Raw genomic sequence first — 24232 nt, 5'->3', positions numbered from 1 at the left:
ATGAGTCCACCTTCTCCCCAAATTGCTGGCTTTTCTGAATAAAGCATCTTTCCTTTCTACTGACACTTGCCACTAGAGTATTAGCTTCTGAGCGGCGAGCAGCTGAACCTGAGTTCAGTAACATATCTGTCTACCTATCTCCTATTGGGTTCTGTTTCTCTGGAGAATCCTGACTAATATAGCCACCCAGCCTGTGGTATTTGTTACAACACCCTCAACTGACTAAAACAGAGTATTTCTCTAAGATTCAGGAAGTAGAACGTCAATGGTGCCAGGGAGGGCACCCAGTAAGCGCCAGGTCAAGGAATCATCCAAGAAGACCTGAAGTCTCAGCTGAAACCTGAAGAAGGCCCAAGATGTAGCCAAGTGAAGAAGGTATGGAACAGCATTCCAAGCAGAGAGAACAGCACACACAAAAGTCGGGAGGTAGAGAACACCATGCATTTCTCAAACATTCCTGGACACTGCAACCTCCTTCATCTTTCCAGTAATCCTCAATAACCCTGGAGCAGGCAGCAGCAAATTGGAGGCAAGACAGTGTTGGGGGTAAGGGTCTGACTTTGGAGGTGGGGTTCAGGCTTCACGGGGGTGTCCACGTGTGCAGTCACCCAGGACCCCACGCTCAGAAGGGCCCCACGCTTGGTTTAATGCCCTGCTGTCTTTGTTGGGAAGTTCATCACTTTTAGACAAGGGTCTCTACATTTTCCTATTGCACCGGGCCCTGCAAATTACGTAGCCACTTCTGCCTGGGTTCAAATCCCGACCAGGCCATTTACTTGCCCTGTGCCCTTGAGCAAGTAACTGAGATTCTCAAAGCCCCCCAACCCCAGAGGTTTACTCACAATGATACTGGAGAAGTTCCCCAGCCAAATGACCAAGGGCTGGGCAAATTAATTTAGATTTTGTATTGAGGATGTTGAGGGTTGAAGGAAGGAAAACTAAATTTTTAATAGGGTATTAATGAGTGAGCAAATAAACATATGAGTGTGTGAATGAATGAACGAATGAATGAGAAGTGAACGAGCGCCGGACACTGACCCTTAGGGCCACCTGTACTCCCTGCTCTCTTAACGTCCCCACCCCGCCCCCCTTTCCTGCCTCTCCCGAGCGTCCCCTGCCGGTGAGCGGCTCGGCCTCGCGAAGCCCAAATCGGACCACTCGCCTGGCTTCGCCTTTGCTCTCGCTCCTGGTTGGCTCCGAGTCGCTCTCCCTGCCTTTTGCGGAACGTACTCCTTTCGCCTGCGTCTGCGTTTCCTGTCGGTTCCGGTACGGTGACAGCCACAGGAAGTACGTAGCCACACATTCCCAGGTCCCACAAGCCATGGCGATAGCATTGCATGACGGGAGTGGTAGTCCTCGAGGGGCGAGTTTCCGCCACAATTGGCTGTGATTGGAACTGCCGTTCCCGCCATGCATCGTGATACCACTTCGCCGCCGCTGGCCCTCGATCTTCTGGGAGTTGTAGTTTTAATACCTTACCGTTCCTTTTCTGTTTCATGGAGTGTGCCGGCTTAGAGAACTACATTTCCCTGCACCCTTCCAGTCGCCAACGGAACCAGGTCGCGGCAGCCATTTTGTTCCGCCCCAGAAGCCCCTAAGATGGCGGCGGGGGAGACGGTGAAGGTTGCACCGGGTTCCTCCGGGCGCTAGTCCGCCGTCCCCCCCGTCCCCCAGTACCCCGGCGGCCGGCCCATGGCCTGGCGGAGGCCCGGACCATGGACCTCCACACCGCCGTGTACAACGCCGCCCGCGACGGCAAGCTGCAGCTGCTTCAGAAGCTGCTCAGCGGGCGGAGCCGGGAGGAGCTGGAAGAGCTGACGGGCGAGGTGGCCAGCGGGGGGACGCCGCTGCTCATCGCCGCCCGTTACGGCCACTTGGACGTGGTCGAGTACCTGGTGGACCGGTGCGGCGCGAGCGTGGAGGCGGGCGGCTCGGTGCACTTCGATGGCGAGACCATCGAGGGTGCTCCGCCGCTGTGGGCCGCCTCGGCCGCCGGCCACCTGGACGTGGTGCGGAGCCTGCTGCGCCGCGGGGCCTCGGTGAACCGCACCACGCGCACCAACTCGACGCCCCTGCGCGCCGCCTGCTTCGACGGGCACCTGGAGGTGGTGCGCTACTTGGTGGGCGAGCACCAGGCCGACCTGGAGGTGGCCAACCGGCACGGGCACACGTGCCTCATGATCTCCTGTTACAAGGGTCACCGCGAGATCGCCCGCTACCTGCTGGAGCAGGGCGCCCAGGTGAACCGGCGCAGCGCCAAAGGCAACACGGCCCTGCACGACTGCGCCGAGTCCGGCAGCCTGGAGATCCTGCAGCTGCTGCTCGGGTGCAACGCCCGCATGGAACGGGACGGCTACGGCATGACCCCGCTGCTGGCGGCCAGCGTGACGGGCCACACCAACATCGTGGAGTACCTTATCCAGGAGCAGCCCGCTGGGGAGGAGGCGAGGCCAGGGCTGGCCCGAGAAGGCCCCTCCTCCAGCCCGGCGTGCGCGCAGCCCCAGGGCGCCCGCTGCGGCAGCTCCTCCCCAGAAGAATCCCTGAGCGGGGAATCGTACGAGAGCTGCTGCCCCACCAGCCGGGAAGCCGCCGTGGAAGCCTTGGAGTTGCTGGGAGCCACCTACGTGGATAAGAAGCGAGATCTGCTCGGGGCCCTGAAACACTGGAGACGGGCCATGGAGCTTCGTCACCAGGGGGGCGCGTATCTGCCCAAACCCGAGCCTCCGCAGCTGGTCCTCGCCTATGACTATTCCAGGGAGGTGAACACCGCCGAGGAATTGGAGGCGCTCATCACCGACCCGGATGAGATGCGCATGCAGGCCCTGTTGATCCGAGAGCGCATCCTGGGTCCCTCCCACCCAGATACTTCCTACTATATTCGGTACCGGGGCGCGGTGTACGCCGACTCAGGCAACTTCGAGCGCTGCATCCGCTTGTGGAAGTACGCCCTAGACATGCAGCAGAACAACCTCGAGCCTCTGAGCCCCATGACCGCCAGCAGCTTCCTCTCCTTTGCCGAACTTTTCTCCTACGTGCTCCAGGACCGTTCGGCCAAGGGCAGCCTAGGCACGCCAGTCGGCTTTGCAGACCTCATGGGGGTGCTGTGCAAAGGAGTCCGGGAAGTGGAGCGGGCCCTGCAGCTGCCCAAGGAGCCCGGGGACTCGGCCCAGTTCACCAAGGCCCTGGCCATCATCCTCCACCTGCTCTACCTGCTGGAGAAAGTGGAGTGCACGCCTGACCAGGAGCACCTGAAGCACCAGAAGGTCTACCGGCTGCTCAAGTGCGCCCCCCGCGGCAAGAACGGCTTCACCCCTCTGCACATGGCCGTGGACGCGGAGACCACGAACGTGGGCCGCTACCCGGTGGGCAGGTTCCCCTCCCTCCAGGTGGTCAAGGTGCTGCTCGACTGCGGGGCCGACCCAGACAGCCGGGACTTTGACAACAACACCCCGCTGCACATCGCGGCGCAGAACAACTGCCCGGGGATCATGAACGCCCTGATCGAGGCGGGGGCCCACATGGACGCCACCAACGCCTTCAAGAAGACGGCCTACGAGCTGCTGGACGAGAAGCTGCTAGCCAAGAGCACCATTCAGCCTTTCAACTACGTGACCCTGCAGTGCCTTGCGGCCCGCGCCCTGGACAAGAACAAGATCCCCTACAAGGGCTTCATCCCCGAGGAGCTGGAGGCTTTCATCGAGCTGCACTGACAGGGCGCAGAGGAGAACCCGGGAGGGGCGGGGCCCGCACCTGTCCCCGCCCCCGCAGGGGAGCACTTCCGGTGGCTGGGATGGGGGAAGGGCTCTCCCGCCTCCACGGCCCCCTGCCCTCCGCAGGGAGAGGGGAAAGGAGTCAGCGAGCTGTCGGTGCTAGAAGCCTTCAGGATCACGCGCTAGGAGGACGGACTTTCTCGAGGAGCCTGCGCGCGCGCCCATCCTCAACAGGGAGAAGACGCTCAACCTCCCGCACGTCCTGTCTGCCTGGGTTTCTGAGGGTCTGAGGGTCTGCCTTCTGACCCGGAGGCAGAGGGATTGAAGCCATCGCCATCCTCCCCTGCTAGAAACGCAAGAAGAAACGGAGAGTCGGGTCCGGCCTCTGCCCCTTACGTGGCTGGATAGACCCAGCCGCCCAGTGCAGTGTTAGGACTGGGGGTCCCCGGGCGGGGGGGGAGTGGGAGACTTGCCCCCTACAGCACGTTTGCACCTGCTCCCTCCGCCCTGCTGTGGGCCGGGCTCTCTGCCTGGGCGGCCTGCCCTTTGCATAGCTTTTGTGGTTTGGTGTTCCGTTTATTTACCAAGCGGGCAGGTTACAGGTGTGGCTTAGGAGTCCTGAGGTTTTGCTGCCATATACTTTTTTTTTTTAAGATTTTGGTTTGTCGGGCTCGCTAAATTCACTTGACGCAGCGAGGGTTTTGTCGTGCCCGACACGGCCCGACACGGCCGGCAGGAGTGAGCTTCGTTGGGTGAAGCGTTGACAGAGGGAGGGGCCATCCCGGCCTCTCAGTCCCCAAAACGAGGGTGCCGGTACCTTTCTGAACACTTCACTCGTTTGCCTTTTACTTGGGCCGCCCGACTTCCCGTTCACACTAGAAGGAGAAGTAATTTTCCAAACGAGGAGCCGGCCAGCACTGAAGGAGCCGGGCTTGCCGGCCGCTTCCCACCCAGCAAGAGCTAGCGTGGTTGGTTTGGGCTTTGGTTTTCACGATTTCCAAGTTAAAACTGCAGGTCACTTCTGCCTCACAAATCACACTGGAGGGCACCAGGTGTGTGGCGAGCAAGCCAAGTGGCTGTAGCCATTTTTTAGCTGCTTGGGGAACTGGATCCAGGTGACCCTGAGACAACGCCAAGTGCACTGTTAACCCACTGAGTCAGCTAGGTGAGACGGTGGATGTCGGGACTGGGTTGCCAGCTACGGTGGTACAAAGTCTTGGTCTCCCATCCCTCGGGGGATCCAGCGCTCGTGCCAGAGAACCCGCCCCAGCGAGATTCCCTCGGGGGAGTCCTCCATCCGCCCCGCCGCCAGCAGGAGAGTGATCTTGGCATGCTGGGGGAGCAGAAGGACGGGAGCAGCCGCCCGCGGGCTCAGGAGAGAGGTCGTCCCCACCCCGCGCCTCTCCCGCAGCCTTGTCGAGGGGCAGCTGCACGGAAGCCTCCAGAAGCCACATCGGGTCCCTGGATGTCCCGCCCCACTGAGGGACCTAGGTCTCGTTTGGATTTGCAGTGTTAGTTAGGACATTCTTTCTTTACAAGGAAAGACCAGGTTTCGCCTTCCGTCAAGGCGGGAAATGCTGTCACTGTCCCTCCCAAAGGCCGGAATAAAGAAACGAGGCAGTGTCCATTGCGAGTCTCTTGCTGATGTTGTTAAAAGGATGACACGGGGAGAGGGCCGCCTGGCAGTCCCGCACGGGCCAGATGGGGGAGAAGGCAGGGAGAGGGTGCCACCAGGTGTAGAAGGTCCACGTAAAGGCTAATGGCTCCCACCCGAGTTTCGGTTTGTGTCCTGGGGCTTTGTGTCAGAGTGCATTAGGAAGATGTATTACTGCAAGAAAAAAACAAAACCACTGACTTAGTCAAAAGCCCTGCTTTTCAGGAGGGTTGCCACAGAAAAGAGGATGGCTTGACCCTCAGGAAAGGCGAGGAAGGGCTCAGGAAACAGGAAGGCCCCTAGCTCAGCCCTGCTTCGCGGAGACCCCCGATGGAGCCCATGGACCCTCTGGCCCAGGAGGTCTGTGCATGAACTTGATGTGCCCCTACCCCTCCCTTTGTCCTGCCGTCTCGCTGGTTAAATTGTTTTTCTCCCACATTCACAGTGTCAACCCTCCCCAACAGCAGTGCCCTGGTGGTGGGTCATTGAGTATTTCCTGAGGGCCCGCTGTGTGCCAGGCAGGGTTTGAGCCCCCTTGGAGGCAGGGGGGAGGATTGAGCCAGCTATACCTGAGGCCAGTCATCTCCCCCGCCTCCTCACCTCCTGGGACAGTGGGGAGACCGTGCTGTGGTCGCTCCAACTCCTGGTTTCACTGGGGCCCAACCACACTTACCAGCTAACACCCACTCAGCTACGGTGTGAATATATGGTTGTCGCCCTGAAAGAGTGGATTTTGAGTCAGCAGATGCTCTCAGGAAACATGTACACCGGCAGCATTTATTGAGCCCTGACTGGATGGCAGGCACCATTCTGTGTGCTTGGGTGGGCTGCCCACAGCAGCCCTGGAAAATAAGTACCATTATTCCTATCTTGCAAATGGGGGAAACTGAGGCTATTAAGAGATCGTATTCGTCGGGAGTCGCCAAAGAGGGAAACCGATCTGGGCCACATGCTTTCTTTAAAAGCTCACACCTGAGAATTGTGACTTTTGCCTGAGACTCTCCAGAGAAAGCCATCTTAAAGCTCAGGCAGGTTTCCGGTGAGGGTTGATGCAGCAGCTCAGAATTTAGCAATGATCTGCTTCCTCCTGGGTCCCGACGTGGCAGCCAGTGGAATGGCAGACGCCAGCCGAGGTCCATGATGTTCACTGGGATTGGACCAGTCGTAGTAGCCCAGGGATGGGTTGTGCTGGCTGACTCAACCTGGGTCAGTGATTACCTGCAAGTTACCAGTGACAGGACAAGCTCAGAGAGGCCAGCTGCCTGCCCGAGGCCACACAGCCAGGATGGTGACCCACCTTGCTGACAGATGAGCAGACCAGGGCTCAGAGGGAGTGGGGTTTGCCCAAGCTCACCGGGCTCAAGGCTGAGGCCCAGGATTGAGGGTGTCAAAGTGTGCAGCCCACCCCACGAGTGGGAGCCACTGCCCCTACTCACTGTCACTCCCCACCCCACTTCCTGCCTCTGCAGAACTGAAATCAGGGTCTGAAGTTCTTTCTACTCATTGGCTTGTCTACTTGGTTAATGCCTTTCTCAGAGCTTCTGGAGCCCCGGGAGGGTCTGTGTCGGTCCCCACTGAGTGACCCATGTGGTGAGTGAATGAACGAATGCCTCTTGCCTCTGGGGCTTCCAGTCTCCCTCTAACAACTTGGGAGCAGCCCCGATGGCTTTGCCACGGACGGAGCCTGTCGCCCCCATGGGATTCCAGGACTGTCATCTGAGCAGTGTTTACAGGGAGCAGAGCGTCCTGGCCCGAGGTTAAAGATAGCACTGCTCAGGGGCTCACATCACAGGCCCAAAAGGTGAGATGACCAGCCCCTGGGAAGGTGGCACTTGGCTGGCACTGCAGGGCACTAACTCTGTGTCCCTGGAGAAGGGGTGAGGGTATGGATTCCTTCAGGAAATTCAGTTAGGACTGGACAAAGGGTGATTCCACCCAGTGGTTGCCACAACATGTGTTAGGCAAGACCCAGACCAGATGCAGGCAGCACCACCCCTCCTGCAAGGTGGGGGAGAAGTGCTCCCTCCCCTGACCCCAGCACCTGCGTTTCTAGTAGGTTGCAAAAGAGACAGTGACCCTCAACACCGGACGGGACATTTGAAATCCCCCAGTGCAACCCTCTCCCCCTGACCCGAGTCCTGATGTCTCCTATTAAAAGCCCATCAAGGAAAGGTCTCCATCGGATGTCACCTCCTCCGTGAAGCCCTCCCAGATCATCATTAAAAACTAAGGCCCAGACAGCCTCCACCACATCCTCCTGTGTACTTACTTCTTAATCCTTAAAATCTTAACACCTGTCATCATCTTCTTTTTTTTAAAAAAAATTCTATTTTATTTTATTTATTTCTTGACCGCGGCACGCGGGATCTTAGTTCCCCGACCAGGGATCGACCCTGCACGCCCTGTATTGGAAGCGTGAAGTCTTAACCACTGGACTGCTGAGGAAGTCCTCATCATCTTTTTCTTTGTTTCCTTCCTTGCTTTTTCATCATGTCCCTTCCTTAGAATGTCAGCTACTCAAGCTCATTCCATACTGTGTCCCCAGCACCTAGAAGAGGGCCTAATTCACAGTAGTTCATTAAGCATTTGTTGAATGAGTAAATGAACTCACGTGACTTGTTCCAAGAAGAGCAAGGAACCCTGTGTGGCTGGATCAGAGTGAGTGAGGGGAGTGCAGGAGGAGCTGGTGGACACAGGCAGATGGTGCAGGGCCTTTAGGCCCTAAAGAGCAACTTGGGTTTTACCCTCAGGGCTATGGGCAGCAATGGCAGAGTTTCACACCAAGGAGAGACATGGCCTGATTTAAGCCTTGAGATCACTGGCTACAGCTGGAGGAACGGATTAGAGAGAGGCCGTGGGATGGAGAGAAGTGAACAGATTTCAGATCCACTTTGGAGTAAGGCTGGCAAGACTTGATGAATTGGTTTGGGGAAGGAGAGAAGTCTAAGATGACTCCTAGGTTTTTTGGCCGGAGCCAGTAAGTAGATGGATGGTGGGGCTGTTTAACAGGCTGTGGAGAAATGGAGCAGAGTTCCTGACTCGGGGTGACTCTAGGGCCTAGTGGGAGCCCTACTGTAGCTGCCTTATTCACCACTGTATAGCTGGTACTTAGGAAAATGCCTGGCACATAGTAGGAGCTCAATCAGTATGTGTTGACTAATAGAAGGCTTTCAGTCCCGGGGAAGGTAGGCCTTTGAGTTGCTGAAGTAGCTTAACATTGACTTCTAAAGAGCCTTAAACTCAGCCATCACTCAGGGCAGGCAGGTAACACAGGTGAGTGAGCTGGCAGGTAGGCAGCTGTGACCCAGCTTCAGTCGAAGAAGTCACACACAAAACTAGAAAGTACTTTGAATGGAGCATACAACGTAACATATGAAAAATGTGTGCAGTGCAGCTAAAGCAGTGCTTAGATGACAATGTGTAGCTTTAAATGCTTGCACTAGAAGACAAGAAAAACAAAATCTGCAAACTATGGCCCATGGGCCAAATCCAGCCACACTCCTGTGCTTACACCTTCCCTGTGGCTGCTTTCATGCTGCAATGGCAGAATCGCATTGCAACAGAGACCATCTGGCCCCCAAAGCCTAAAATATTTACTGTTTAGCCCTTTACAGCAAAAGCATGCCAATGCCTGATCTAAAGTTTCACCTTAGGAAGCTAGAAAAATCAGCACAAATTAAACCCAAAGAATGAAGAGTGGAAATCAATAAAATAGAAATGGGCAAACAATAGAGAAAAACCAATGAAACCAAAAGCTGGTTCTTTAAAAAGTTTAATAGAATTGAATGAAACACATGTGCTGGTGGAGATGAGGTGGGGCTCCAGATTCTGCCCCGGGGTCACCACCTTGCAGTCAATCCTCTGATTTAGTCCAGTTTCCTCACTCAGAATGAACATGCTCATTGGATGTGGCGTGGTGCTTTAGGACACAGGCCACATGACCTTGGGAATGTCACTTCCCCTCTCTGAGCCTCAGTTTCCTCTGTAAAATGGTGTTGATGGTAGCAGCTTCCTACCAGCATTGTATGAAGAATTAAATGAGTTTACCCATGAAAACATCCTGGCACACAGTAAATGTTCAGTGTAGCTGTCATAATTATAGGCACCTACTGCCTGCACACTCATTTATACATATAATACACAGATGAGCCTTTTAAAAAATATTTATTTATTATTTATTTATTTTGGCTGTACCGGGTCTTAGTCGCGGCATGCAGGGTCCTTACCTGCGGCATGCGGGATCTAGTTCCCCAACCAGGGATTGAACCCCGGCCCCCTGCATTGGGAGTGCAGAGTCTCACCCACTGGACCACCAGGGAAGTCCCATACACAGATGAACTTTAAAAAAATTTAAGTAGTTATGTATTTATTTGAATGTGTCTTGAAGAACAAAGCGTCACTAGGCCCCCTGCTCCCAACATGTGAGTTCACAGATGTTAATCCTGAAAATGACCCAAGTTTAAAAATAAAGACAAGTTCGTATTTTTTACAATCTTTTTCTGAGATAAAATTGATCATTTTAAAGTGTACAATTAGTGGCTTTAGTATAATCTCAAGGTTTTGCAACCATCACCAGTATCTAATTCCGGGGCGGGGGGGTGGGGAAGAGCTGTTTTTTAAACCTGTTTAAAGAAAAATATTAAAGGACTCAAGGAGGGACTTCCCTGGTGGTCCAGTGGGTAAGACTCCGTGCTCCCAATGCAAGGAGCCCGGGTTTGATCCCTGGTCAGGGAACTAGATCCTGCATGCCGCAACTAAGAGCTGGTGCAGCCAAAATATATAAATACATACATAAATATTTTAAAAATAAAAAAAGGACTCAATGAATAGGAAAGAAATTAAGTAAACAAGAGGGCAGATGGCCAGCAAAGATGCTGAGGACAGTTAGACAGGTAAGCAAAGTTTGGGAATCCTCCGGAGGCTGCCAGAGAGCATGATGGCCCCAAATGACGGAAGGGGACTCTTAAGACCCAGCAAGGGGTGGGAATGGGCATAGCACCTGGTGAGGGGTCTGAGGGACCCCGGGGAGCCTCAGGGAAAATAAGAGATTGGGCCAGGCCCCTCTGAGAGGTCAGGCAGTTCCTTTTCTTGGGAAGAGAACAATTTTTAAAAAAACTTCCTTTGGAAATTGGAAACCCTGGGCGCCTCCCAGGGCTATAAAAAGGCGGTGTCCACTGACCAGGTTAAAAATAAAGATCCCCACCCAGGGGCATTTGGGGTTGGGAGGAGACACTGTGTAGGCCAGGCAGGGGTAGGACTTGCTGTGTGACCTAAGGCAGGTGTCTGCCCTCTCTGGGCTCTGGTTCCCAACAGCATTCGACTGAAGGATTTCCAAACACCCAGTTAATGGGCATATTTATACAGCTGCGGTTGTTGTTATTTACGGAGGTTGTAATCAGGGAGAGCGGCCTTTGGCATGGCCTGGAACTTGGCACTCTCTGGGGGTCCTGCCCCTTTGGGCTCTCTTAGGAGGAAGACCGTCGCCAGCCCGGGGTGGGGTAAGGAGGAGAGGCAGGAACTGTTGTCCGACGGCGCCCCCTGGTGGCACCAAATGCTCATCGCAGTATCTTCTGGGTCCCCACGAATAAAGGAAGCGTCCTGTTCTGGGGGAGGTGGGGGGACAGGTCTTGCACGAGGGTGGGATCACACTGGCTCCTCCCAACCCTTAGTCTGTGCCTCCCCCCTCCCCACCTGGAGTACCCTTTTTCCCTGGAGTGATGCCTTCCAGGAAGCCTCCCACAGCCGCTCACCCCTCCCCCTACCATCCCCCATCACACCCCGGACCACCTCGGTTGTTAACAGCCTAGTCTAATGTCTCCCCCACGGATCTGTGAGCCCCAAGAGGGTAGGAACAGGGTCTGCTTTAATCAACAGTGTCCCCTGATTTGAAACCGTCCCTGGCATACAGTAGGTGCCAATACACACTGTTCAGTAAATGAATGAATGGATGGCAGAATGAATGAATGGAACCATTCACCCACAGGCAAGAAGGGAACATGGATCAAGAGGTTGTTTTGCACAGCAAAGGAAACCATAAACAAAACGAAAAGACGACCTACTTACGGACTGCAAGAAAATATTTGCAAACCATGCGACTGACAAGGGCTTAATTTCCAAAATATACAAACAGCTCATACAACTCAATAACAAAAAAACAAAGAGCCCAAGTGAAAAATGGGCAGAAGACCTAAATTAACATTTCTCCAAAGAGGATATACAGATGGCCAATAGGCACATGAAAAGATGCTCAACGTCACTAATTATTAGAGAAATGCAAATCAAAACTACGAGGTATCACCCCACACTGGTCAGAATGGCCATCATTAAAAAGTCTACAGGGGCTTCCCTGGTGGCGCAGTGGTTGAGAGTCCGTCTGCCAGTGCAGGGGACACGGGTTTGAGCCCTGGTCTGGGAGGATCCCGCATGCCGCGGAGCGGCTGGGCCCGTGAGCCACAACTACTGAGCCTGCGCGTCTGGAGCCTGTGCTCCGCAACAAGAGAGGCCGCGATAGTGAGAGGCCCGCGCACCGCGATGAGGAGTGGCCCCCACTTGCCGCAGCTAGAGGAGGCCCTCGCACAGAAACGAGGACCCAACACAGCCAAAATATATATATATATATATATATATATATAAATTAATTTAAAAAAAAGTCTACAAATAACAAATGGTGGAGAGGGTGTGGAGAAAAGGGAACCCTCCTACACTGTTGGTGGGAATATAAATTGATGCAGCTACTGTAGACGAGTGTATGGAGGTTCCTTAAAAAAACTAAAAACAGGGCTTCCGTGGTGGCACGGTGGTTAAGAATCCGCCTGCCAATGCATGGGACACGGGTTCAAGCCCTGGTCCAGGAAGATCCCACATGCCGCGGAGCAACTAAGCCTGTGCACCACAACTACTGAGCCTGCACTCTAGAGCCCGCGAGCCACAACTACTGAGCCCATGTGCCACAACTAAGGAAGCCTGCACACCTAGAGCCCGTGCTCTGCAACAAGAGAAGCCACTGCAATGAGAAGCTCTCACACCGCAACGAAGAGTAGCCCCTGCTCGCCGCAACTAGAGAAAGCCCACACACAGCAATTAAGACCCAACGCAGCCAAAAATAAATAAATAAATAAATAAATTTTAAAAAACTAAAAACAGAACTACCATATGATCCTGCAATCCCACTCCTGGGCATATATGTGGAGAAAAGTCTAATTTCAAAAAGATACATGCACCCCTATGTTCATGGCAGCACTATTTACAATTGTCTAGACATGGAAGCAACCTGAGTGTCCATCGACAGATGCATGGATAAAGAAGATGTCATATATAAATACATAAATAATAAATAAATATATGTACACACACAATGGAATATTACTCAGCCATAAAAAAAAGAATGAAATAGTGCCATTTGCAGCAACATGGTTGGACCTAGAGATTGTCATACTGAGTGAAGTAAGTCAAACAGAGAAAGACAAATATCATATGATACCGCTTATATGTGGAATCTAAAAAAAATGATACAAATGAACTTATTTACAAAACAGAAACAGACTCACAGACATAGAAAACAAATTTATGATAACCAAAGGGGAAAGGGAGTGGGGGAGGGATAAATTAGGAGTTCGGGATTAGCAGATACAAACTACTATATATAAAATAGATAAACAACAAGGTCCTACTGTATAGCACAGGGAACTAGATTCAATATTCTGTAATAAACCATAATGGAAAAGAATGTGAAAAATATATATACATACGTATATATAACTGAATCACTTTGCTGTACACCAGAAAATAACACACTGTAAACCAACTATACGCCAATAAAAATAAATAAATAATTTTAAAAAGAGGTTGTTTTAAAGATAAAAACAGACTTAGGCGATAATTCAGATTCAGGCAGACCTCAGAGATACAGTGGGTTCAGGTCCAGTTCATAGCAATAAAGTGAATATCAGAATAAAGCGAGTCACATGAATTTTGGGGTTTCCCAGTGCATATAAATTATGTTTACGCTACACTGTAGTCTAAGTGTGCCATAGCATTATGTCTTTAAAAAAATGTACGTACTGGGCTTCCTTGGTGGCGCGGTGGTTGAGAATCTGCCTGCCAATGCAGGGGACACGGGTTCGAGCCCTGGTCTGGGAAGATCCCACATGCCGCGGAGCAACTAGGCCCGTGAGCCACAACTACTGAGCCTGCGCGTCTGGAGCCTGTGCTCCGCAACAAGAGAGGCCGCGACAGTGAGAGGCCCGCGCACCGCGATGAAGAGGGGCCCCCACTTGCCACAACTAGAGAAAGCCCTCGCACAGGAACGAAGACCCAACACAGCCATAAATAAGTAAATAAAAATTTTTAAAAAAATGTACGTACCTTCATTTAAAAATACGTTCTTGCTAAAAAATGCTAATCATCATCTGCGCCTTCAGCGAGCCGTAATCTTTTTGCTGGTGGAGGGTCTGGCCTCTGTGGCTGCTGACTGATCAGGGTGACGGTTGCTGAAGGCTGGGGTGGCTGCCGCGATTTCTTAAAATAAGACAACAGTAAAATAATTAATTAGTTGATTAATTTGAAAAAAGACAACAGTGAACTTCGCTGCATCAATTGACTCTTCCTTTTATGAACGATTTCTCTGTAGCGTGCTGTGCTATTTGACAGCATTTTACCCGCAGCAGAACTTCTTTCAAAACTGAAGTCAGTCCTCTCAAACCCTGCCGCTGCTTTATCAACTAAGTTTCTGTCATATCCTAAATCCTTTGTTGTCATTTCAACAGTCATCACAGTGTCTACACCAGGGGTAGCTTTCATCTCCAGAAACCACTCTCTTTGCTCATCCACGAGAAGCAACTCCTCACCTGTGAAAGTTTTATCCTGAGATTTCAGCAATTCAGTCCCATCTTCAGGCTCCACTTCCAATTCTAGTTCTCTTGCTGTTTCCACAGCATCTGCAGTGACTTCCTCCACTGAAGTTTTGAACCCCTCAAAGTCATCCATGAGGGTTGGCATCAACTTCTCCCAAATTCCTGTTCATGTTGATACTCTAACCTCTTCCCATGAATCACGAATGGTCTTCATGGCATCTAGAATGGTCAATCCTTTCCAGAAGGTTTTCAGTTGATTTTGCCCAGATCCATCAGAGAAATCACCATCCATGGCAGCTGTAGCCTTGCGAAATGTACTTCTTTTTTTTTTTCCTTTGGTTTCGGCTGCACCGCCCATCTTGTGGGATCTTAGTTTCCTGACCAGGGATCAAACCCGCGGGCAATGAAGAGTGCAGAGTCCTAACCACTGGACTGCAGGGAATTCCCAAAAATGAATTTCTTAAAGAATAAGACATGAAAGTCTTAATGACTCCTTGCTCCATGGGCTGCAGCACGGATGTTGTTTTGTTACCGAATCCAAGCTTGTGCTGCTCGCTGCACGACAGGCGAATAAATCAAGAGATGAGGTGCTGGGGAAGGGAATAGCTTCTTTACTCGGAAAGCCAGCAGACGGAGAAGATGGCTGACAAGTGTCCCAAAGAACCACCTTCCCCGAGTTAGAATTCTGGGTTCTTTTATACTAGAAGGGGCGGGGGTAAAGTTCTGGTTCTGGGTTGTGTTAATTTCTTCCTGCCTGCAGCCGCTCACAGGTGGGCCTGGTCAGGAGGTTTCCTGCGAGCTGAACTAAGGTGTTTTAGCTTAACGCTCATGGGAGGCCGGGTTCCCAGAGATGGGCCATTATGTATAATTTAAGTTGACAGGCAACATCCCTTTAGTGATTAACTTGTAATAGAATACAAAGTTTCTTCCCTATATTGTGTTAGCAAGCATGAAAACAACATGAATCTCATTGTCCATCACCGTCGGAGCTCTTGGGTGACCAGGTGCATTGTCAATGAGCAGTAATATTTTGAAAGGAACCCTTTTCTATGAGCCGTAGTGTAACCAAAAATGGGATATGGCTGCTTGCAGCTCAAAAGCCAATAAAGAGGCACGTTTGGTGGAGAGGAAAGTTTGCTTTATTTCGGATACTGGCAACCACGGTGCGGGGGGCGACTGTCCAAAGGCCAACTCGCCCCCCACTGACAATCAGTGGGCAAGAGCTTTTATAGATGGAGGGAGGGTGCTACATGCAGAAACAGCACAGGCAGCTCTGACAGTCATCTTGAAATTGATCGTGCGGTGGTCTGATCTGCATCATCTTGATTACTTTAAGTACAGTTAATCTTCAGTTCCAGGGTCGTTTTTCTCCCATTTCCTTGAGGCCAGTTCTTGGAATTGTGGCAGCTTATGTCATGGCCACAGTCTGGTCATCATGTAGTTAACTTCTTCCACCTGGTGGAGGTTTCAGTCTCTACAAGACAGCTCACGGGATAGGGCTCAAAATATTATCTATAGCCCTTGAGAAGGAACTAAAAGTCCTTAACTATGCTTAATGACTATTATTAGTTAGTCTTGTTGGACTGTTTTCCTTTGTTTCTGCATTTTCTCACTTCTCTGAATAAGCTTATTCTTTGGCTAAAGTTTTTCCACAGACAAAGGCAGGCTGAGGACATGGCGGGGAGTGGGGGGGAGGGACCACAGGGGCTTAAAACAGTTGGCTTAAAATACTCAGTAAACCGTGTTGTCAACAGATGTCCTGTCATCTGGCTTTGTTGTTCCATTTACAGAGCACAGGTAGAGTAGATTGAGCATAATTCCGAAGGGCCCTAGGATTTGGGGAATGGTAAATGAGCATTGGCTTCAACTGAAAGTCACCAGCTGCAGCTTGCTAGCTGACATCCCTAACAAGAGAGTCAGCCTGACCTTTGAAGCTTGGAAGCCAGGCATTGACTTCTCCTCTCTGGCTATGAAAGTCCTAGATGTCATCTTCTTCCAATAATAGAAGGCTGTTTCATCTACACTGGACATCTGCTTAGCGTAGCCACCTTCCTGAATGGTCTTAACTAGATCTTCTGGAGAACTTGCTGCAGCTTCTACACCAGCACTTGCTGCTTCCCCTTGCACTTTGATGTCATGGCAACGGCTTCTTTCCTTAAACCTCATGAACCCACCTCGGCCGGCCTCACACGTTTTTCTGCAGCTTCCTCACCTCTCTCAGCTTTCATAGAATCAAAGAGAGTTAGGGCTTTGCCCTGGATGAGGCTTTGGCTTAAGGGAATGTTCTGGCTGGTTTGATCTTCTATCCAGACCACGAAAACCTCTACCCTATCAGCAGGGAGGCTCTTTCACTCTGTTATCATTCATGTGTTCACTGGAGTAGCACTTTTAATTTCCTTCAAGAACTTCTCCTTTACATTCACAGCTTGGCTAATTATTTGTAGCAAGAGGCCCAGCTGTTGGCCTGTCTCAGCTTTTGACATGCCTTCCTCACTAAGATTAATCATTTCTAGCTCTTTTTAAAATTTTATTTATTTATTTATTTTGGGTCTTCATTGCTGCACGCGGGCTTTCTCTAGCTGCGGCGAGCGGGGGCTACTCTTCACTGCGGTGCGCGGGTCCTAGGCACGTGGGCTTCAGTAGTTGTGGTTCACGAGCTCAGTAGTTGTGGCGCACGGGCTTAGTTGCTCTGCGGCATGTGGGATCTTCCCGGACCAGGGATCGAACCCATGTCCCCTGCACTGGCAGGCAGATTCTTAACCACTGCATCACCAGGGAAGTCCCTCATTTCTAGCTTTTGATTTAAAGAGACGTGTGATTCTTCCTTTCACTGGAATACCTAGAGGCCATTGTAGGGTTACTAGCTGATCTAATTTCAGTATGGTTGTGTCTCAGGGGATAAGGAGGCCCAAGGAGAGGGGGAGAGATGGGGGAACACCCAGTGGGTGGGGCAGTCAGAACACACCACATTTATCAATTAAGTTCACCATCTGCCCCAAACAATTACAATAGTAATTGGTGCCCCAAAACAATTACAATAGTAATGTCAAAGATCACTGATCACAGATCATCATAACAAATATACTCACAATGACAATGTTTGAAATTTTGCAAGGATTACCAAAATGTGACACAGAGATACGAAGGCAGCAAATGCTGTTGGAAAAATGGCGCCGATAGACTTGCTTGACGCAGAGTTGCCACAGACCTTCAATTTGGAAAAAACGCAATATCTGCAGAGGGCAGTAAAGTGAAACACAATACAACAAGGTATGCCTGTTCATTTATTGAGCGCCTACTGTGTGCCAGTCCCAAGATCCAGCAGTGAAGTCAGACAAAATTCGTGTCCTCGCGAAGAAGGCCAATAACAAAGTGTGCAATGAATAAGTGACTTATATTTGTCCAAAAGTGCTAAGTGTTATGAAAAAATAGAGCAGGACTTCCCTGGTGGCACAGTGGATAAGACTCCGCAGTCCGAATGCAGGGAGCCTGGGTTTGATCCCTGGTCAGGGAACTAGATCCCACATGCATGCCACAACTAAGAGTTTGCATGCTGCAACTAAGGAGCCCACCTGCCACAACAAAGGAACCCACGTGCCGCAACTAAGACCCAGAGCAACCAACCAATGAAACAAATAAATAAAAGAATCTTAAAAAAAAAATAGAGCAGAATCAGGGGGATTGGTGGGTGCTACTGTAAATGAATTTTAAATGGGGGGCTCAAAGAAGCCTCCATTGAGAGAATGACATTTGAGCAAAGATCTGGAGGAAGTGAGAGAGGGAGCTATGGAGGAATCTGGAGGAAAGACACCATGCAGCGGGAACAGCACGTGCAAAGGCCCTGAGGCAGAACCACGCCTGGAGTGTTGGAAGAACAGCGAGGAGGCCCGTGTGTCTGGAGCAGAGTGAGCGAGGGGGAGAGAGGGAGGAGGGGAGGGCAGGGAGGGGACGGGACCGGTCGTGCAGGGCCTTGTGGGCCACAGGGATGACTTGGGCTTTTACCGCAAAAGAGGTGGGAGCCCTGGAGGGCCGTGGGCAGAGGAGGGGGCGGAGCCAGACTCAGGTGCTCACGGGCGCCCTCTGGTGGCTGCTGCAGGTAGGACAGACTGTGAGGACGAGGATGGGAGTCCAGGGACCAGGGTGCAGCTGACCGCGCTGGTCCAGGTAGGGGCAGAGGAGGGGAGAGAAGTGGGTGGATTCTGCACAGTTTTTTGAAAGCAGAAGCAGGAGGACTGGCTGACAGGTCAGTCTAGGGTGACTCCCAGGTTCTCACTGAGCAACTGCCAGGACAGAGCTTCCGTCAGCAAAGATGAGACGTGGGAGGAGCAGGTTAGCGAGGATGGTCAGACACCACGTGGCGGTGTTGAGTGTGAGACCCCCGTGAACCCCCCAAGTGGAGACATAGAGGGGCAGCTGCACCCTGAGTCTGGAGCTCAGAGGAGGTCCGAGCTGGAGACAGGGCTGAGGGCATAGACGAGGCCGCCAGGGAGGGGAGGGGTGGGGTGGGGGAGGGGAGAAGCCCGAGGGGGTTCAGGAGAGGTGGGTGGGTGGGTGGGTAAGTGGGTGGGAGGGAGAGCGGGGCGGGGGGGGGGGGGGGGGGGGGGTATGGGGCCCAGGGACCATGTGAGAATGCAGTTCTTAGAAGGAGGCCGACTGGCCCGGTCAGACGCCTCCGAGAGGGGGAGGAGGACAGAGAAGTGACCGCTGGACTTAACAACTCAAAGGTACCCATGACCTTGACCAGGGCAGTTTCTGCAGCCTTGGGAGGAAAGAGGGGTGATACTGGAGCAAACACTGCAGGAAAAATCCCACCCTGGCCCTTCTCAGGGGTGACCCTACCTTCCAGAAGGCCCTTTATTAGCATGGGCAGAGGAGTGGGGCATGGAGGTGGGTGTTGGCTGCAGAGCCTGCAGAAACTTCCTCCTTCTGCCTCCACTGGACTTTCAGTTTCCCGAGGCCCTGCCTGGCCGGGGTCTGGGTGAGGGTAACCTTGAGCTCCAGTGTCACAACGACCCCTGGCAAAGGCCCAGCACAAGCACCAGGCCCTGGCAGGAAGCAGATGCTTCTAGAAGAAAGAGAATAAACAGACGCTTACTGCCTCATCGCGGGCCATCTGCAAACCTCCACACCAGCACCCTGGCAAATAACTCTGCCCAGATGTGTGTTTGTTGATTGATAATCTCACTGACCCGAGAGCCTGGGCACACCGGGTATATATGGTGCAACCAGAAAATAAAAATAAAAGTAGGATTTCTCATAGTTTTGTTCTGCTTTGCAGTGGATTGCCTAACTGACCCCTAGGCACCCCTCTGCTCTAGCAATGAAGGTTCCAAGGGTGTTTCTCATACTGGTTATGAAGGGGCTCTCTGGAGGTGGAATACTATGCAGCCATGAAAAAGAATGACATACAGAGTGGTGACCAGTGCTCCTGATAATGGGGGTGGCCTAGGAATGCAAGTTTATGTTCTGCTGAATAAAAGAAGCCAGACGCCAAAGGCCACATAGTGTGTGATCCCATTTATATGAAACATCCAGAATAGGCAAATCCACAGAGACAGAAAGCAGATTTGTGATTGCCAGGGGCTGAGGAGGGGAATGCCCAGTGACTGCTAATGGGGACTTGGCTTCTTTTTGGAGTGACGAGAATGTTCTGGAATTACATAGTGGTGATGATTACACAATATAGTGAAATATACCAAAAACCACTGAAGTGTACACTTAAAAAATAACATAATTCTCATAACCAAAAAAAAATTCATGTTATATTTTTCATTAGAATCTCTGTTCCTTATAGGCTGTGTGACCTTGGCCAGATTACTTAACCTCTCTGAGCCTGTTTCCTCATCTGTAAAATGGGAATAATGAAGTCCACCTCTTAAGGGTATTGTAAGGATGTGGTAAGGATTACACTAAAGCTCTTAGAGCGATCCTTGGCCCATAGTAAGTTTTCTCGAAGTGTTTGTGCTTGTTATTATTATTATCTTATATAAAGTAAGTCAGAGCAGAGGAGAGGATTAGAGAAGTGCAATTTAAAACGGATTTTAGGGAATTCCTTGGTGGTCTAGTGGTAGGAACTCTGTGCTCCCATTGCCAAGGGCCCGGGTTCCATCCCTGTTCAGGGAATTAAGATCCCACGTGCCATGCAGCGTGGCCAAGAAAAAAAAAGTCACACATCTAAAATATACAAAGAAAAAAGGGGAAACTTTTCAAAACATTTTCCCCTATTTTTCTTTAAGGCTGTTTGGCCAAGAGGGGACATGAGACTTCTCCAGGAAATACCCCAGGCCCACGGGGCCATGTGGGGCAGGCTGGCCTCCGAGGTGGTGCTGCCACCAGGGGGCGCTGGGGCAGCAGGAATTGTGGCCGTGTGTGAAGCCCTTCCCTACGTGGTCTCCCCTCCAGGCCTTTGCCCATGTTGTGCCCACCCCCAGGGACACTCTTCCCCACCAATGGCTCATTCCGACTTAGGCCTCGGGTGTCAGCTTACTTCCTCCTTGCAGAAGATTCTCTTAATTCCCCCCAGGCTGGTCAAAGGTCCACTTTGGGCCTCCACAACCCCCTACACTTCATCACAGGCCTGATCTCCCCGTAACTCTGTCTCTGGCACTGGACAGTGAGCCCTGAGAGGACAGAATGGGGGTGTCTCAGGTCACCTGAGAGGGTGACTACTCAGTCATCCCTGTGCCCAAGGGCCTGCACACAGTAGAAGCTCAATAAATGTTGGTTGGCTAAATGGATGGAGGAATCCATGTCCTCTCCACTCACTGCTCAGTGAGCTCCATGGGGACAGGGACCAGGTCTGTGTCCAGGGCACCCAGCATGGTCTGCACACAGTAGGTGCTCACTAATAATTTGTCAGAAGGATTCACTTTACTGAACAGTTATTGTGTGCCACATCCTGTGCTGGGTTCTGAAAATACTGCAGTGACCAAGACACATGGGCCCCCAGCTCTCTCAGGGTGGGCAGGGTGTAGTGGAGGAGCCACAAATTAACAAGTAACAAAATGAACGGGAATATTTCAAAGAATTTTAAAAATCTAGGGACTTCCCTGGCAGTCCAGTGGTTAAGACTCTGCACTTCCAGTGCAGGGGGCACCAGTTCGATCCCTGGTTGGGGAACTAAGATCCCACATGCTGTGCAGCACAGCCAAAAAATAAAATAAAATAAAAATAAAAATAAAAAATGGAGGTCATAAATTAACAGGCTGCAGAGTCTCCGTATGGGCTAGAATCCAGTAGAGAGATGCCTGGCTCCTTCTGCCCCAGAAGGCTACTTATATAAGCTGTGTGACCTTGGATAAATGATGTCACCCCTCCTGGCCTCAGTTTCCTCATCTGTAAATTGGGAACATTGTGTCTAGCTCCTGGGGCTGTTGAGAGGATTAAGTGTGTTCATCCAGCATGTAAAGCCCTCAGCCCAGGGCTTTCAAAATGATCATCCTTTAAATATACGGGGTTGGGGACTTCTCTGGTGGCACAGTGGTTAAGAAAGAATACGCCTGCCAATGCAGGGGACGCGGGTTCGAACCCTGGTCCAGGAAGTTCCCACATGCCGCGGAGCAACTAAGCCCGTGTGCCACAACTACTGAGCCTGTGCTCTAGAGCCCACAAGCCACAACTACTGAACGCCTAGAGCCTATGCTCTGCAACAAGAGAAGCCACCACAATGAGAAGCCTGTGCACCGCAACGAAGAGTAGCCCCCGCTCGCCGCAACTAGAGAAAGCCCACGCGCAGCAACGAAGACCCAATGTAGCCAAAAATTAAAAATAAATAAATAAATAAATTTATAAAAATAAATAAATATACTGGGTTGACACAGGGACATGTAGGTACTGGAGTTCCAGACTGGACGTCACTACGTCCATGGTACAGGTGAGAAAGATGAGGCCCAGAAAAGGGCTGTGACTTGCCACTCACAACATCTCAGGGATGAAATAGGGGCACACATTCTGAATGGGCCCACTTCTCCCTCCTCTGCCTCCACCCGGTCCAGCCCCCATCCTCACTGGCCTGGACCAGTCCCCTCTGGGCCCCCAGCTTCCACCCTTGCTCCCCAGTCTGCCCTCCCCGCCCCAGCCAGAGGGCGCCCATGAACACCTGAGTCAGGCCCCGCCCCTCCTCTGCCCACAGTCCTCCAGGGCTCCACCTCCCTGGGGGTAAAAGCCCAAGTCCTCCCTGAGACCCACAAGGTCCTGCACGAACTGCTCCATCCCCTCCCGGCCCTCACCTCCCTCTCTCCTCCTCACTCACTCTGCCCATCCTTGCTGCTGTTCATGCAACAATGCAGGCACGGTCCTGCCCCAGGGCCTTTGCACTGCCTGTTTCCTCTGCCCAGAAGATCTAACCCTTCCTTCCCAAGCTCTTCCTCCAGGTCTTGGCTCTAATGCCACCTCCTCAGAGAGGCCCTCCTGGCCACCTGGGCCAAAGTTCTTCCTCCTGAGGCACCCCCATCACTGTGCATGCCCAGTTTATTTCTTCTGAAGTCTCCTCAGTTTCTGAAATTATCTTGCTTCCTCATTTGATGATTCATTCACCGCTCCCGTCCCTCCGCCTCTACCTGCGATTGAAAAGAGAGCAGGGGACTGTTCACATCTGTCTTCGCCCCCACTGCACCCCAGTGTCTGGGACAATCCTGGCACACAGTAGGAGCTCAATAAATATTGGTCAACTGCAAAAATGGCCTGTTAACTGCAGCTGACTCTAGCCTTAGTGATCTAAAACCGTCTGTTTGGGAATTCCCTGGTGGTCCAATGGTTGAGACTGCCGTGGCCCAGGCTCGTTCCCTGGTCGGGGAAATAAGATCCTGCAAGCCACGCCAGAGTGGCCAAAAAGAAAAGAAAAGAAACTGTCTGTTTCCACAACCCCACCCGGAGAATCCAATCTCCCCAAGTTTCATGTCATGGCAGGGAAGCCGGAAGCAGACCTTCGACAAAATCTGAGTCAGTGACTAAAATAGTAAGCGGTGCGTGACAGTCTGGGTGACTCACACCAGGCCCGCCCTTTGGGGTGGCTGGTGGAGGAGGAAAGGACATGTTAAGTCAGTGTTCAAATCACGCTGTTGGGCGAGAGGAGGCCTGCAGCTTCCCGGCTCACCTGGCCCACATACGCCCTTCCTGGGCTGGCCTTCATTCCCTCCCTTGGAAATCCGACTACTTCACTGCAATCTCCCCACTTCTGATCTGTGTGACTTTGGGGACCAGAATTCACCTCTCTCTGCCTCGGTTTTCCCCATCTGTAAAATGGGGACCAGCAACAGAAGCTTCTACCGTGGGGGGGTCATTTTTGAGGATTAAAATACGTTTAGATGGGACTTCCCTGGTGGTCCACTGGTTAAGACTGCGCTTCCACTGCAGGAGGCGCGGGTTCGATTCCCTGGTTGGGGAGATCCCTGGTCAGGGAGATTCCGCATACCATGCAGTGAGTCCAAAAATTAAAAAAAAAAAAAAAAAAAGGTTTAGATTTAAAGCCTCCAAGACGGATAAACGGTGAGTACTCAACAAATATTAATTCTATTCTTACTCTCAAAAGGTCTGAGACCCTGAAAAAGATTAATCCCCTTCATACCGGGCACAAAGTTAATGAGCACTTACACTGTCCCTGGTATTTCACTGTTATCGCACACGATCTGCTGATGACCTTGGAACAATGGCCTCATAAACCCATTTCTCAGATAAGAAAGCAGAGGCTCAGAGAGGTGAAGGCATTTGCTGAAGATTACACAGTGTGATCAGAGCCCAGCCTTGGTGGGAGCATCAAGGCAGACCCCCGCTTCCCCCAAAAAGGGCTGCAACAGAAACAGCTAAATGTACTCACAATGTCTTTTCTCTCCACCTTCTCTGGCATTAGAACCAACACTTTTGGCAAAGCACGTGACCCATCAGAAGACTACATTTCCCAGCTTCCCTTGCAGCCGGAGATGGACCATGTGACTACATCCTGACCAATGAAATGAAAGCAAACGTGCACAACTTTTGGCTCCCGTCCCTTTTATGGTAATAGCAGCCACGTTTTTATC

General features: G+C 51.7%; 1 protein-coding gene and 1 long non-coding RNA gene across 2 annotated transcripts; one reads left to right on the top strand and one right to left on the bottom strand.

Moving 5' to 3' along the window:
- The first annotated feature begins 1579 nt into the window (after positions 1-1579).
- On the top strand, positions 1580-5125 carry FEM1A (fem-1 homolog A). Its single transcript, XM_036848002.1, has one exon. It carries the CDS (start codon positions 1716-1718, stop codon positions 3708-3710), a length of 1995 nt encoding a protein of 664 aa, XP_036703897.1. The 5' UTR covers positions 1580-1715; the 3' UTR covers positions 3711-5125.
- A 109-nt stretch (positions 5126-5234) lies between these two features.
- Positions 5235-6401, bottom strand: LOC118892937. Its single transcript, XR_005019376.1, has 2 exons — positions 6337-6401; positions 5235-6206 (listed from the first exon to the last, which is right to left on the bottom strand). It is a non-coding gene; the product is annotated as an uncharacterized LOC118892937 (long non-coding RNA).
- Positions 6402-24232: the final 17831 nt, after the last annotated feature.

Source organism: Balaenoptera musculus, chromosome 3 (genome assembly GCF_009873245.2).
Source record: "Balaenoptera musculus isolate JJ_BM4_2016_0621 chromosome 3, mBalMus1.pri.v3, whole genome shotgun sequence".
Taxonomy (NCBI): domain Eukaryota; kingdom Metazoa; phylum Chordata; class Mammalia; order Artiodactyla; family Balaenopteridae; genus Balaenoptera; species Balaenoptera musculus.
The sequence above is the reverse complement of the archived record's forward strand: the minus strand, read 5'-3'. Positions and strand labels throughout refer to the sequence as shown.

What these genes read in the sequence shown, in the direction of transcription:
- FEM1A (XM_036848002.1), top strand. Translation starts at nt 1,716, where the DNA reads ATGGACCTCCACACCGCCGTGTACAACGCCGCCCGCGACGGCAAGCTG.